General features: G+C 46.8%; 1 protein-coding gene across 1 annotated transcript in view; it reads right to left on the bottom strand.

The window, feature by feature from the left end:
- Positions 1 to 3,218: 3,218 nt before the first annotated feature.
- The window catches only part of LOC140462879 (PHD finger protein 20-like), a 93,432-nt gene continuing 80,493 nt past the window's right edge, over positions 3,219 to 16,157 (bottom strand). The window contains exons 18-19 of the mRNA XM_072556297.1: positions 13,659 to 13,848; positions 3,219 to 10,451 (exon numbers count right to left, since the gene is read on the bottom strand). Of these exons, the coding sequence (XP_072412398.1) occupies positions 10,309 to 10,451; positions 13,659 to 13,848 (333 nt within the window). The 3' untranslated portion in view covers positions 3,219 to 10,308. The remainder of the gene's footprint in view (positions 10,452 to 13,658; positions 13,849 to 16,157) is intronic.

The raw sequence follows: 16,157 nt of genomic DNA, 5'->3' as shown, positions 1-16,157 counted from the left end.
TGGGGACAGTTCTTGGATACAGCTCTGATCACTTGGCATGGACAGCCTTGGATAATCATGGGGCCACTTAACATATTTCTAACGCCACTCAGTGCATTTTACCAGAGGACGTCAAGACGACCTTGAAGGCCTGGATTAACTGTTGGTTGCATTGGTGGATTGGAGGGGTTGGGACTATTCAACAGAAGAATTCAAATCATGATGCCTTTGGGGAGAAACTGCTCATTGACCAAAGAGTTGCGAGCCAAAGGGGGAAGTCGCTTTAGCAACAAGGGCTCAAGCAAAGTCATCTCTAGACACAGCGAGCGGCTAGGACATGGAGAACACTGTCTGAGAGTGCGTGTGGCGGAAGTATCTTTGATAATAGGCTTCAAATGTGAATTGGACAATTACTTGAAGAGAAAACACTTGCAAGGATGCGGAAGTTTAAAAAAAAGCAGAGAAGGAGGACTAAGGAATTGCTTGTGCAAAAAGCCAGCCCCAGGCAGACAAATGGCCTCCTTTGTGGTGTAACCATTCTATTATTGTTTAAAATTGATGCTGTCAAGACTGGGCCAGCACTTGTTGGCCATGTCTAGAACTGAGTAATTGGCTATAAGGTTTCAGAGGGTCTACAGGCACATGTAGGCCACATCAGGTAAGGATGGCAGTTTCCTTCCCTCAAGGACATTAGTGAACCAGATGGGCTTTTATGACAATCAATTATATGTTTCAAAGTACCATAGTAGCATTAGATTCCAGATTTTTAAAGTTAATTGAATTGGAATTGCAGTGGTGAGGTTTGGACCTGTATCCTAAGCACACTGGCCTACAATTCACAAAGATTCCAATGTTTCCATGATCGCAAGGACAGCACACACTGCTACATGCTAGGAGGAGCTTGTTATAGAGTTTCAAACACCAAATGTAAGTGTTGCCCACCTCTGTGCCACACAGGACACATCAGCCGAGTATTATCTCCCAATTGACGCAATTAAAGAATTCTTAGCAATTCTCACCTTGAATCTAAAACTGTAACATCCTGCTTCAGGTCAGTTTCTCTCAGGGTTAGTGAATAACTTGTGATGCAAAACCAGCCACCTGTGCCCTACTTATGAGAGAGACTGGAAAAAACAGAAAACCACCAAGTATACCAGCTGATAGCACTGCTCTCTGGCTGACAGTTTAACCTGTAACCAAGTAACAAGTTACTGCATCCTTGAATTTTTGGTACCAGTGGTGTTTCAGTGGTTTAAGTGATTGGTTAGCCAACAAACCATCATGTACAAGGCCAGAAAAAACATTCAGAATACTGGAGAAACTCAACTGGTCATAGAAACACAGAATAGAGGAATAGGCCACTGAGCTCTTGAAGACTGCATCACTATTCATGATGATCATCCATTGCAATGTTCCTACTTTTACCCTGTATCCTTTTAGCCTATAATGCATTATTCAACTTCTCTTTGAAATCATACAATGTTTTAGTTTCAAGTGCTTCTCTTGGAGAGAATTCCATGGGCTCACCACTGTCTGGCTGAGGAACGTTCTTATCTCGGTCCGAAATGGTTAACCCCAAATCTTTAGGTTGTGATCGCTTGTTCTGGACTCCTCCTCCATTGGGAACACCTTCCTGCATCTACCCTGTCTAGTCCTGGATGTAAGTTTGCTCGCTGAGCTGGAAGATTTGTTTTCAGATGTTTCGTCACCATCCTAGCTAACATCATCAGTGAGCCTCTGGTGAAGTAGTTATGTTATGTCCCACTTTCAATGTATGTGGTTAAGTTTCCTTGGGTTGGTGATGTCATTTCCTGTTCTTTTTCTCAGAGGGTGATAAATGGGGTATAAGTCAATGTCTTTGTTGATAGAGTTCCGGTTGGAATGCCATGCTTCTGGGAATTATTCTATGTGTTTCTGTTTGGCTTGTCCTAGGATGGATGTGTTGTCCCAGTCGAAGTGGTGTCCTTCCTTATCTGTATATGAGGATACTAGTGAGAAAGGGTCATGTCTTTGTGGCTAGTTGATGTTCATGTATCCTGGTGGCTAGTTTTCTGCCTGTTTGTCCAATGTAGAGTTTGTTACAGTTCTTGCACAGTATTTTACAGATGACGTTTGTTTTGCTTGTTGTCTGTATAGGGTTTTTCAAGTTCATTAGCTGCTGTTTTACTGTGTTGGTGGGTTTGTGGGTTACCATGATGCCAAGAGGCCTGAGTAGTCTGGCAGTCATTTCCGAAATGTTTGATGTAGGGGAGAGTGGCTAGGGGTTCTGGACGCGTTTTGTCTGTTTGTTTGGGTTTGTTCCTCAGAAATCGGCGGGCTGTGTTCTTTCGTACCCATGTGTTTTGAATACGTTGTATAGGTGGTTTTCCTCTGCTCTTCATAGCTCCTCTGTGCTGTCTAGCCCCATGACTAGCTCCGAAGAGATCCCCTCTCATTCTTCTGAACTCCAGTGAATATTATCCTAACCGATACTTGTCATATGTCAGTCCCACCATCTCAGGTCTGGCAGTATCTGTGGATGCTTCAAGTCCAGTGTGATGGTTCTACTAAGCAAAGAACAGGGGACGCTGCCAGTTCTGCTATCCAGCGTTGTGCATTTGGTAACTTTCCTTTGCAGTCCCTCTCAAGACATGATCTCCTCTGAAAGGACACTATCCAGAATCTCCAGGTGAGACATAACCAGCAATTTACAAATGTTTGTTGTAACTTCACTGCTTAAGTTTCTCTACTTCCAAAGTCAAGGATTCCCATGTGCTCCATCAACCTGCCCTATCCCTTTCAATGACAGGTATGCATGAACTCAGCTTCTGAACGCCTTTAATATTTCACCATTTATATTGCCTGTCTTCATTCTGCTTTCTGAAATGTGTGCTTATAATTGATTCAAAGGTCATAAACCATGCAAACTTGCAATGCTTTCAGAACAAACTTTGGATTAATTAGAGCAGATTAAATTGCAGCAAAATGTTTGTGTCTCTTCCATCTGCCAAACCTTCATCACCTTCTGAAGGGTGTATCTTGCATGCTAGATTCTTGGGACACGGTTGCTCTTTAACCAATATCTGCCAAATAGCCTCCTCCACCCCCATGTTGGATTCCTGAAAGCAACTAATCCAACGCTGAAAATCAAACAGTTTAAGTGATTGGTTAGCCAATAAACCATCATGTACAAATGCAAAATAAAATCCCGGAAATGAAAGTGCTGTCAAGGTGAAAGCTCAAGACAAAAATGACTTGCATTAAGAACAAAACAAAACATATTCTCTTTTATTATTCAAACACTAAGAAAGAAGAACTTGCAACTGCTGATAAACATCATTGACTACAAAGATAATGCGCTACATACAACAGCACATTCAAATTCAGCCACCCCCCTTGTTTAGTGCATAGTCCATGTAAACATAACCCATTCTGTGCCCATGATACAATGTGCTTTAATTTCTTGTCCTCAGTTGTGGGTTTTCAAAATTGAACAACGTATCTTTTCAGTCGTAACAGGCTCTTCAAACTGAATAGTTCCAGCAACAAAACGAGCACAAAATACAATTCAAACAATTTCTAAAGGCCGGGGGGGGGGGGGGGAGAGAATAGCATGCTGTGCAAAAGGTGATCAATCCCATTGTGTGAGGGGGTGGTGAAATGGAACCATGGGGATTGAACCTGCATTGCTGCAAGGCGCTGAGATGGTTAATGGCTAGAGTTGGGGTTGGGGGGGTGGACAGACAGAGAGAGTTGGTTCCTCATGCTGCAGTCTCTCGGCTTGTCCTCATCTACCCCCCCCCCCCCCCACACACAGTCAGTTTGTAAAAACGGTGTTCAGGTCACCTCTCCTCGGAGTGAGCTCAATAACACGGTACGATAGGGCTATCTCTAAACGTAAAGTGGCAACTCCCACCCTAACTGGAACAGGGGCAAGGAAATCATTCCCCTTTGAGCTTCTTCCACAACCCAAAACAGTGGCTTTCCGAGCGTGACATGGTGGACAAACTAACTGGCTTTACATGCTTTCTGTCTATGGCCACTGGGCTACTTGAGTTGTATAATTTTCACCCTCCCCCACTCCCACTGCCTGATCCTAACTGTACACTGCCAATTGTTGACTGGGTTACAGCCTTGTGGCCAAAGAGGAGACCCTTTTGTTCTGCTGGAGTCATTAAACCCACACACAACACCACTTTAGGGTGTAAGACAGACAGTTTGACTAGTAGTTTTAAAATATAAACACAGGCAGGAACAAGACATGGCAAGAATTCAGCTGATTGAGAAAACAGTGCTGAGTGGGCAGGAGTTGCTTTGCGCCATATTGAAACTGATAATAGTTCCACAGCCCAGTAACATGGGAGGACTAGTTCACAAATTTCAATTCTCCATCATTACACAGGATACCTGTCAGTTCAGTGTTAAATAGTGCAGGGTCCTATAAACACAGTTCAAAGCTTCTGGTTTTTTTTTTCCAAAAATTGCTTGATTCAAGAGATAAAATGCCTCAGACGGTTTGGCAAGTATCCAGTAAGTCTCAAACCAGGAAGATTGGTGCATTCTGTCCTGGGCGTATTGAGTACCTGCACCCCAGCGGCAGGGAGTTGCCAACACCACACAATCAGAATCGCTGCCAGTTGGGCAAAGCTTCCCCAAATGTGGGTTAGGAGTCACAGACTCGAATTGCCATTGTCTCAGAGGACCACATGGCTGGTCCCGAGAGAGAGAGAGGACTAGTGGTGGTTTAATCGGAGGGTCGTCTCTCCTCAGGCGAGGAGAGAAGCTGAGGAGGAGAGTCCTTCAGGGTAGCCTCAGCTGGTGCGGGATTTGAACCCACGCCGTGGGTGTCACTCTACATGGCAGACCAGCCGTCCAGCCGACTGCGCTTGAAGGCAGCAATGGCTGTTGGCTGACAGAGTGCAAATGCCATTAAATCTTTGCTTTTCTAAAAAAGAAACTACACAGGGTGTGGAACTGGTCACCCTCTCAGGCCCGATTCTGGATGTGGAAAAACTCAGGGAAAGCTCAGCTCCTTTTTAAAAAAGCCTTAAGTGCTGCGCTGTCTTAGCCTTCCAGCCCCACACCAACCATCAAGCCTCAAGCTGAGGTCACAACTGAGAAACACTCCATCTCAATGGGATCAGAAAGTCTTCCCAAGTCGTGCAGTCAACTCCATCCAGCAGCCCGACACTACAGAACTGCCATTTCACTTTGATATATTCATTCAATCCTGACAGGAATTGGGGAGCTGCTAAATCACATGATGAGGCAGAGGTTTGAGTCAGGAGCATTTTTGGGACAGGGTTTGATACTGATCAAAGTCCTGAACTAATTTATAAAAAAAAGCAGGGGAGGCAATTTTATTGAAACATTAAGACAGCAATCTGTTTGGATTTGGGTTTACAGCCGAGAAGACTTTATATCGAAACTCTTTTTGTTTCGGGCATGGGACAGACACCAAACGAGAATAAGACACTTCAAAGCCAGCAGTCCATGGGGGTCATGCAGTATGCTCTCCAGACCCTGACTCATCCAGGAAGAAAGCACATGCCCAGTGGAATTGTACAGCCTCCACCTATACTCCAACTTTACCAGAAAACTTCAATAAATAGTGCAACACAAAGTAGCTGCAGGTAACAGAGTAAACCTCTCTCCTGATCCGTTATCACAGTTTGCCATTTTACACAACATCCCGAAGAAAACCTCATAATCTGACAGCGTGCTGGCTTCCAAAGGGTTGCTGACCTCTGAACAGGTCAAAGGTGAAAATGACCAACTGCCCAGCCAACCCCACCCCCACTCAGAGCTCCAACACCACCACACTGGAGCAAAATGGGAAGGAACTGGATTATTAATACTTCAAATACTAGCCACAACCTTAATTCCTGCAAGCATAGTTTGAACTGGCTGTGAAAAAAAAAAATCGAATGTTTTTGGGGAATTTATCCACAACAGCATAAATAATATCCACTGCTGTTCATGACATAACTCCACCCCACTACCAGGTGCCATGTGTTACTTTCAGAGGCTGAGCCTCCTGGAAGAAGCCAGCCTGAACACCCATTATGTAGGTCACAGTGTACGGTTTCTGACACTGACTTATACTGTGGTAACTACTGCACGCAGGGCCAACGCTGTTGTGTAATACATGCTTCTAAAATTCCGAACCAAAGCAGTTGGGGAGGGCAACTGACCCAGTCACCTGCGAACGCCTGTAAATAAAGACAGCATTAAGCTCTCACCTAGTTACCTGAGCCGTGTCAATTTCATCCCTTCCAAGATCTCAGAGCTTGCATTGCTACAGCAGCCACGGTGCAGGACTGGCAACACAAAGAGTCTTCTGTTCGAATCAGAATAATTTGCCAGACGGAATGCAATCAACGTGATAAGGTTGTAGGCTTGGAGCAGGCGTAAATGAGTTTGCAAATTCAACAAGTTTACCGTACAGCCAACAGACAGTTCCACCCCCATACCACACTGCTGGCTTCCAGCGGAAGCAGGGATAAAGCCGTAGGTGTAGCAACAACACAGCCCCGGCACAAGTGCTCTGGGTTTCATCACCATCGACTGGAGAATCCTGATAGGCTTCTCTCAGACTCAGGACGGGCACGGCTTGAAAAGGAGCAGGCAGAACCAGGCAAAGCCTCCCCCGAAAACAAAAACAACTTCAGTGCAAGTAGTATTCATTCGCTCCACTTCTCTGTTGGCTGAACTTGCTGCACAAATTAAGTTTGTCTCTGAAATTAAGCACTGGAAAGACACAAGATGTCAGGCAGCATCCATGGAGAGAAACCGAGTTACCCTGATAGGCCAGAGTTTCAATACAGGAGTTTCACGACTTGAAATGTTTAGTTCTAATCTTCTATCTCCAAGTGCTGTCTGACCTCCTCACGAATTTTGTTTCAGATCTCCAGCAGCTGCACAGTTTTGCTTTTGTGTCAGATACTTCTGGCATTTGACCTTTGACCTCTCTAGTTGGGTCAACGTGGAAATGGAATTCAGTGAAGGTGGTGGTTGGGGGGGAGGGGCGGTGGTGGAGAACGCTTATGACTCCCTCAATGCGTCAAAGTCTCGGTTTGTCTGTGACAGAGACAACCACGTTGTGCCCAAGACTCAACCCTACAGTGTGGAAGTACGCCATTGAGTCCATACCCACCCCGATCCATTTCCCTACCCTATTCCTGTAACCCCACATTTACCATGGCTCACCCACCTAACCTGCACATCCCTAGCCACAATGGATAATTTAGCATGGCCAATCCATCTAACCTGCATATCGTTGGACTGTGGGAGGAAATCGGAGCATTCGGAAGAAACCCATGCAGACACCTGGAGAACATGCAAATTCAACACAGGTGGTCACCTGAGGTGGGAATTGAACCCAGGTCCCTGGTTCTGCAAGGCAGAAGAGCTAACCACTGAGCTATCGTGCCACATATGGATGAAACAGCTTCTTATGGGTCCCTAAGAACATGTCTAACTGGTCATGGGCCACAATTTAAGTGTATACATTAACCATAGGTAAGAAGTTCATCATAACATGGATAAGGAATCCATTTTGAATGGCAAATTCAGAAGGATTTAAATGGAAAGCTAAACATGTAAACTACCTCCCCTTTTTTTAGGAAAGAGATGCCAAAGCAAAACGATTCTTAACCTGCTGTGTGCCAACAGATTAACTTATTCAAAATGCTCACTCCGGAGGGTAAATACTCAACTTAGAGGTAATCAAAAATTGGGAAAGGGTCTCTGAAAAGGATCAAGATAGGAGAGAAAGAGACAGATAGATCAGGAGGGGAGTTCTGTTGAGTTTATCAGAGAATGGGAAAAGAGTGGGCCAGTGATTTACTCCGAGCTCAGTGTCCTCTCTTGATCAATGATTCCTCTCATTGGTGAAGGTGTTAATGTAACTTGTGGAGTCACTGACAACTGGCATTAAGGTTGGACAGACACTACTTCACAGAACGTGACAACATGAGGAGACTAAAGCAACACAATTAAAAGCCAAGAAAACAAGCAAGGACTCTAGCTCCCAACTCCAAACTGGACCTGGCGCCGACAGCATTCACTCGGCAGGAGGCAATGTGCCCATCAGCAAGGTTGGAAAGATTTCAACTTCTCTCTGAAATCAGAGACCAAATTGTGAATTCCTTGGGTCCCTGATGGAAGAAATGGCCCAGGGCTGACACCAGATCAGTTTTTTGATTTCTGTGATGATTATTAAATACTGCAGACAGTGCCTGACGTTTCGAGCCCAACCTGCTATGTTATTTGTAGGGCGAGACCAGGCAGCATCTGTAGGCCGACACGTCAATCCAAGTAACAGGCAGGTTCGCTCAGTGAGAGCTGGACAGTTTTAAAGAGGAAGCGGACTTTACTCACTGCTCACGGAACCCAAAATGCTGGACAATCCTGCATGGCCTCCTGCTTCCAGGTGGTTAATAAAACCACCACAAAGTTAACAACTTCAACAACTAATTTGTTTCTAAAAAAGGACAAATTTGACTGAGAAAGGGGCAACTCAGACAGTCAGGTAGGAACTCATTGCCCAACCACTTGCCAATGTGGCAAGACTGAAAAGGAGATACGTGGAGAAATTCGCATTTTCATCACTAAGACACTGCTCGAGGTGGGGGAGGGGGAGACAGCAAGCGAGCGAGACGGAGGGAGTGGAGGGAGACAGATGAGGAGAAAGAGACAGAGAGGGAGGAAGAGAGGGCGAGAAAGAGAGACAGAGGCGAGAAAGAGAGACAGATAGATCAGGAGGGGAGTTCTGTTGAGTTTATCAGAGAATGAGAAGAGAGTGGGCCAGTGATTTACTCCGAGCTCAGTGTCCTTTCCTGCAAACCATGTTATGCCCCTGAGTTGGCAATACTTTCTTAGCCACTGGCAGTTAAAGCCAGTTCCATATCTCAGGACTGCAGCACTCAAATTAATCTCTTAGGAATCTGCAAAGAACTGAAAAATGTGGATATGTATTGTTCAGCCAGCACCTGCACAGCAGAAAGATGGAGTGACATGTATCCCTTTCTGGGTAAAATCTATTGTCTCTCCTCTTTATAGACCAAAATTAAAATGGATCACCACCTGACTGCTAATAGATTCAGTTCTGCTGAAAAGTCACCTCCCTGAAATGTCCGCGCTGTTGCTCTCTCTCAAATGATGCTGCCTGATTTGTAGAGTGCTCCCAGCAATGTTGGTTTTTACTTCGGATTGCCAGCATCTGCAATATTTAACTCAACCGTCGACAAGTTTTTGTTAGGCAAGGGTTACACAGCCAGACAGTGGGGATATGGTGTTAAGGAACAGACTAGACACAGTGGTGTGGAACAGCCTCGAGGGGAGGCTGAATGGTCTCCTCCTGTTCCTCCACACCGACCTGACTGTATATTCTCGTATATACTTTCTGCTAACTGCCATAATGGAGTCACTACTTGGGGAGCTTCACATCGTCCCCTGTGGGAGTGGACACAGCCTGGTTTGGGGAGAATATTCAAAGGAGTTGAGAAGAATGAATCATCAGTAAAACATCGAGCTTGGGCCGTGACTCCCTCCCTCCCTCTGACACACACGATAGAAGATGGGCATTGGTTCATTGAAAACCCATTTGTTTACACAGCATTAACATGGAGCAGAAACGGTCAGCCTTTCTACCTCCCCCTACAACGATGGAGCTGATGTAATTGGGGAATAATAAACTATTAGGTGCTTTTGAAAGGGGTGAGACCAAAACTTTGCAACTCTGGGTGGATTAAATTAACAATTACAGATTGCATGAACAACTCTGAAGAATTGACATAAAACAATCAGTCCCAGCTGGTCTATGCAATAGCTCTCCAAAGGCCGCTCAGGAAACCTACCCCGTTAGAGCTCAGAGCAGGCCAGGACCTCTTCCTGAAAAAACACAAGGAGAGATCTATCCTTCAACCAGAAAACAAAACGACAAAGGTGAGTCAACATGGAAATTTTAAATACACCAATAATTCTTTGCAACTTTTCTGTTTTCTTTTTTAAAAAAAAAGCCTTTTTCTCTCTAAAACGTCCGGATGGTGACTTGCCCTCTTGACAGTGTTCCAAAAGAGTGAAAGCCAGTAGGAGATGGGCAGACAGGTGACGGACTCGGGTCAGCCCCCTTCCCCTGTAAGAACAACCAGAGCATGGCCAGAACCCCGAACAAGAAATACAAACAGAAACTGGAGTCGAGATTCATCTCGCGGTACCGAGTGAAGGCCAGTCACATGACAGCCCGGTAATCCTTCGGCAACGTTCCTGCTGTTGAAGCTGACCGACCTCTGACCCTGCCTCGATGTCCTGGTGGTCAAATGGTCCTTTGGGGGTGCCTGGTGTGTCTCACACGGGGCAGCAGGAAGCTATCTGCTGCACTTTGCCCAGGTCAGTGAGGAGCTGCTTCATTCGGTGTTTGAGCTGAGGCAGTCGGGTCAGTGGGTCAGGTGGCTCCAGCTCACCAGAATAGTCCAGCCAACTCTCGAGAACTAGCAGCCAGAGAGAACAGGGAGAAAACAGCATTAGCAAAGCATCGCTACGGCACAAGATAGAGCCCACTTGGCCCAGTGAGGCCGCATGGACCCTCCGAACAGCATCGCACCCAGACCCACCCCCTTACCCTGTCCCCCGTAAGGTTTTGCTTCTGCGTCGAATACTTTGACCTCTCCAGTTACAGAAAGCGAGGACTGCAGGTGCTGGAGATCAGAGTCGAGAGTGTGTGCTGCTGGAAAAGGTCAGGCAGCATCCAAGGTGCCCTTCATCAGGAATGGGAGCAGGAGAACGGGGCTCGTGCCCGAAATGTTGATTCTCCAGCTCCTCGGCTGCTGCCCTGTCTAGTTGGGTCAACGTGGAAATGGAATTCAGTGAGGGCTGGTGGGGGGTGGGGGGTCACTCATTGCACCAAAGTCTTGGTTTGTCTGTAACAGAGACAACCGCGTTGTACCCGAGACTCAGAGCAGAATCCAACATGACTCACAGAACTCCCCATTCCCATTCCCACACCCTCCCCCCCTCACCCCGGGTGAAGAGCATTCATATTGGGTTCTGCTCGGAGTTCGGGCACAACGTGGTTGTCTCTGTTACACACAAATTAAGACTTTGGTGCATTGAGTGACCCCCCCACCCCTCACTGAATTCTATTTCCACGTTGACCAAACTAGAGATGGCAGTATTCAAGGAGCTGGAGAATCAACATTTCAGGCATGAGTCCCGTTCTGCTGCTCCCATTCCTGATGAAGGGTACCTCGGAAGCTGCCTGACCTTTTCCAGCAGCACATCTCACCCAGATCCACTTCCCTACCCTACTCCTGTAACCCCACATTTACTGTGGCCAATCCACCCTGACCTGCACATCTTTGGACTGTGGGAGGAAATTGGAGCACCCGGAGGAAACTCACGCAGACACGGGGAGAGTGTGTAAATTCCACACAGACATTTGCCCAAGGCTGGAATTGAACCCAGATCCCTAGTGCTGTGAGGCAGCAGTGCTGATCACTGAGCTATCATGCTGAGCAATTACTTGTAACAAAGCGGTGTGCCCAATCACACATTTCCTCCTACTGCTCCATTCACGCTCCCCACAGAGGCATCTCCAAAAGCATCTCCCAGCGGTATCCCCCATGGGTGGCACAGTGGTTAGCACTGCTGCCTCACAGCGCCGGGGACCCAGGTTCAATTCCACCGTCAGGCGACTATCTGTGTGGGGTTTGCACATTCACCCCATGTCTCTATGCGTTTCCTCCAGGTGCTCTGATTTCCTCCCACAGTTCAAAGATGTGCAGGTTAGGTGAATTGGCCACACTAAACTGTCCATAGTGTTAGGTGCATTAGTCGATTAGTCAGAGGGAAATGGGTCTGTGTGGGTTACTCTTCGGAGGGTCGGTGTGGACTGGTTGGGCCAAAGGGCCTGTTTCTACACGTTAGGGAATCTAATCAAACGCATACCAGACTACATCATCCACTTTGGCTACCCAGTGGGACTGTGGGAGTAACTTCAACACTCGGCGAAAGTTCTTACAGATTAATAATCTGTACCCACTATCACTGTGGGTGAAATCACAGCTCAAAACACTCAAAATATTCTTAATATTATCTGCCACAGAAAGATTTAAGAGACCTTAAAAAACGAAGACAGGCTGGGTCACCAGTAAATGTACCACAGGGTATTTGCACTACAGAAACAAGCCATTCAACCCATTTGTTCGATGCCAGTGTATATGACCCACCCGCGTCAATTCAGCCCAACATTCTTCCTTAGCCCAGTGGCAGGAATAGGAGCACAAGTAGACTGTTCAGCCCATCAAACCTGCGCCATCACTCAACATCACCATGGCTAATCTTCTGCTTCAGTTTTCTGCCCAGATCACGAAAGCCTCGATTCTGAGATGCTAACACCTGTCTACCCTAACCTTACCAATGTGCAATGATGGCACAGCCCACAGCCCTGTGATGTAGACAATCCTCAGCGAAGTGATTTCTCCTCAACTCAGTCCTAAAGGATCAAGTGCTTATCCTGAGACTGTGCCTACACATTCTACATTCACCAACCACGGGAAAACACCTTCACAGTTGCTGCTCTGTCAAGACCCTTCAGGATCTATGAGACCATGTGAACATCACGTGATCACCATGTCACAGGCTGCAGACAGGTCGGGGTGGAGTGTGGGTGGGGGATTGAGTATGCTGTTGTCTCAGACATTTAAGATCGGCTCCACATCCCTAACGGCTTCAAGTTGCACTTAGACCACAGCTGGATGCAACATTCAGACTATAACCACAAAGGTACACAGTATCTTCCTGCCTTCTCCTCTCTGCCTCTACATATCAGCTCAATAGGACCCAAACGCACAGCCTCAGAGTGAAGGGACGGCCCTTTGGAACTGAGATGAGGAGAATTTCTTCAGCTGGAGGACCTCTGTGACTCTGTGGAACTCATTGCCACAGAGGGCTGTGGAGACCAAGTCATTGAGTGTCTTTAAGGCAGATAGATTCTTGATTAATAAGGGCATCAAGGATTGTGGGGAGAAAGGAAGAGAATGGGGTATCAGCCATGATCGAATGGTGGAGCAGACTTGATGGGCCGATCAGCCTAAATCTGCTCCTATACCTTATGGGCAAGCATCTTTTACGTTTTTTTTAAAATCACTTTTCTCACCTTGTCTTCTAACCAAAAATTTCAACATTTCACAATTGCCATGGAATTTGTTTCAGAGTCTTCACGACTTAGCACACCTCCCAGCTCACACAATCCATGTCAGCTCTCTCAGTAGTCTTGTCCGTCCCTCTCTCCCCACGGTCCTATAAGTTCAAATTCCTCGAAAAGCCTCACAATTTCCTTCTGAAGTCATTCATCACTCTCTCTGCGTCCACCAGCCCCATAAGCAGCAAGACCAAGTGTGGAAGGAAATTTGACCAGATTTGACACAAAATGTCTGTGGAAGCCATTTTGTCAAACCTGGTCAAATTTTCTTCTACACCAAGTCATTAGCACACATTATATCAGTGAGTTCCTCCCTCATGTCTTCCAACCCACTGACAAACTTTAACTCAATGTAGTCGAGCTCTTGTACCAATGGGTATCATAAGTGTATCATGTTAGTCTTCAGTACAGCCTTGTTGTTGGATAGAATGTCAAAGAGCCCAAGTCCCAAACACCAAACCCAAAAACACAAGGACAGACAATTCCAGCCATTTACCGTCCAGCTCTCTCTCAATGAAGTCCATGCGATGACAGACCTCGTCCTGCAACGACTCGATGTGGGTCAGTAGGTTGACCTGCCACTGCAGCTGGGGGTCACCGGGTCCTTCATTCCCACCTTCCTTCAGCTCAGAGCTTTCTTTCTCCCGCTCTGTCTCAGGGGAGGTGTCACCACTGCTGCCACGGACCTGAGGGGAGGCAGAGGGCACGCGGTTAAAATGTTCCCGACGGGAGATCTGTAGACTCAGAGCAGGAGTTGGGCGGGGAGGGGCATGTGGGGGAGCAGTCTCTGCCAGAATAAAGTGCAGAGCTTCCCAAACCCTTCCCCAACGGTGGCCCCAATATACATGGTGGATATCCCACCCCACCCAGAAAGAGTTCCCACAGCAGAGGTCCAGGCACCAACCCGGAAACCTACCGTTCCATGGGCTCTTGGGGACAGGATCAGGCTACAATTCCTTCATGCTGGCAACAAAAAACCCGTATTGAAAAGGTGACTGACACCTCCCCAAACCATCAAATCTCACCCACTTCACTGCTGCGGACCCCGTGACACTAGAGCTGCTCCCAGAGGGTGAGGAACCATGATCAACCCTTTGATCATTTGGGAGGTCGGGGTGGGGGTGGGGGGAGTGGCAGTTACAGATGAGAGACAGACATCATTCCTCCACCCCCTGACTGCATGAAGCTGAGCTCAGGTCACATGGGACATTCCAGTACGCTACCTTACATGCCAAGGTAGGAATGTACAGGATAGAAGGTAAAAACAATGACTGCAGATGCTGAAAATCAAATACTGGATTAGTGGTGCTGGAAGAGCCTTTTATTCCTGATGAAGGGCTTTTGCCCGAAACGTTGATTTCGCTGCTCGTTGGATGCTGCCTGAACTGCTGTGCTCTTCCAGCACCACTAATCCATGTACAGGATAGAGGCAGGCCATTCAGCCTACATCGGTATCCATGTTCCACATAAAAGCCTCCTCCGACAGAGAGAGAAAGCAGGCCATTCAGCCCAACTGAGCCTGCTCCACCAATCCAGGTCACAGCTGACCTGACTGCTCCATATTGCTTTCGAACCTGTCACCCCGTGCTCTTCAAAACACGTATCCAGCTCTGCTTTATAATGATTACTCTTCTACCATTGCCTTCGGAGGAGAGTTCCAAAGATAAACACACCCTTTGATGCAAAAACATTTCTCTTCATCTCTGCTTTAAGTGCGTGGCCCCTTGTTTTCATTCATCGCATGAAACAAAAATATCTTAAGAGTCCATTGGCCCTGTGCCTAACCCTTCAGACATCACCCCCATCGGCCCTGCGCCTAACCCTTCAGACATCACCCCCATCGGCACTGCGCCTAACCCTTCAGACATCACCCCCATCGGCCCTGCGCCTAACCCTTCAGACATCACCCCCATCGGCCCTGCGCCTAACCCTTCAGACATCACCCCCATCGGCCCTGCGCCTAACCCTTCAGACATCACCCCCATCGGCCCTGCGCCTAACCCTTCAGACATCATTTGTGCCACTTAAGCTCACCCTCAGGTGTCCATAGTGCCCCCCGCTTTCTCCTCACAAAGTAACCTCTATACTTTCACAACTGCCTTATGCATTTGCCCTGCCATTTGGTGTATTCTGAATGATGGACCTCTGATCCCTCTGCAAACAAACCATTTCATATGAATTTTATTTTTTAAACTCACTCACTCACAGAGGACATGACCATCACTGGCTAGACCATTTATTGCCCGTCCCTAGCTGCCCTCGACAAGAACTTTCATCCAGTATTAATTCATGGAATAACATTGAGCCCATCAGGAGTAAACCTGTGGGAGAAGTCACCTCTTAATCACTTTCACATTCTATGACTCAAAAGTCACAGGAGCAGACCCTTGATAAAATTTCCATTTACAGAACAACCTCGATTATCCAAATTTCAGATTATCTGAACAAGATCTCAAGGTCCCGATGCTTGGGTAAACTGTGTTATCAGAACATTGGATTATCTGAAAAAAATATTCCCCGCCCATGTCGTTCAGATAATCGAGTTTGCTCTGTATAGATCCCTAAGCCATCTTCACACGTTGCCAGCTTTTAGTAACTTGTTTCCAGAGTGCAAGGTTTTGATTCTGTTACTTTTTGTGGAGACAGAATAACCAGAAATTGCCGACAAAAAAGGAGCACTGACATATCACTGATTCATCAAATGGTTTCGTGACCTCTGACAACACAAAGACATCACAAACATCGCCTGATAATAAAACCAGCACAGTTTACAGAAGCTGTAAAATGGAGTCTGTTCTCCTCCCACAGTCTCCGACATCTTGGCTGCACTCAGTCAGTACGGTTGTCACATTTCCAATCTGCCCCAAAATTACTCTGCAGCATGAAGCTGGAAGATGAGAAGATTCCCCCCTCCCCACACCAACCCTCAGTCAATGAGTTGACACGTAATTCCAGTCAGGCACTTTTCCTGCCTTGGTGATGTCAGGAGAAGCAC

Source organism: Chiloscyllium punctatum, chromosome 37 (assembly GCF_047496795.1).
Source record: "Chiloscyllium punctatum isolate Juve2018m chromosome 37, sChiPun1.3, whole genome shotgun sequence".
NCBI lineage: Eukaryota > Metazoa > Chordata > Chondrichthyes > Orectolobiformes > Hemiscylliidae > Chiloscyllium > Chiloscyllium punctatum.
The sequence above is the reverse complement of the archived record's forward strand: the minus strand, read 5'-3'. Positions and strand labels throughout refer to the sequence as shown.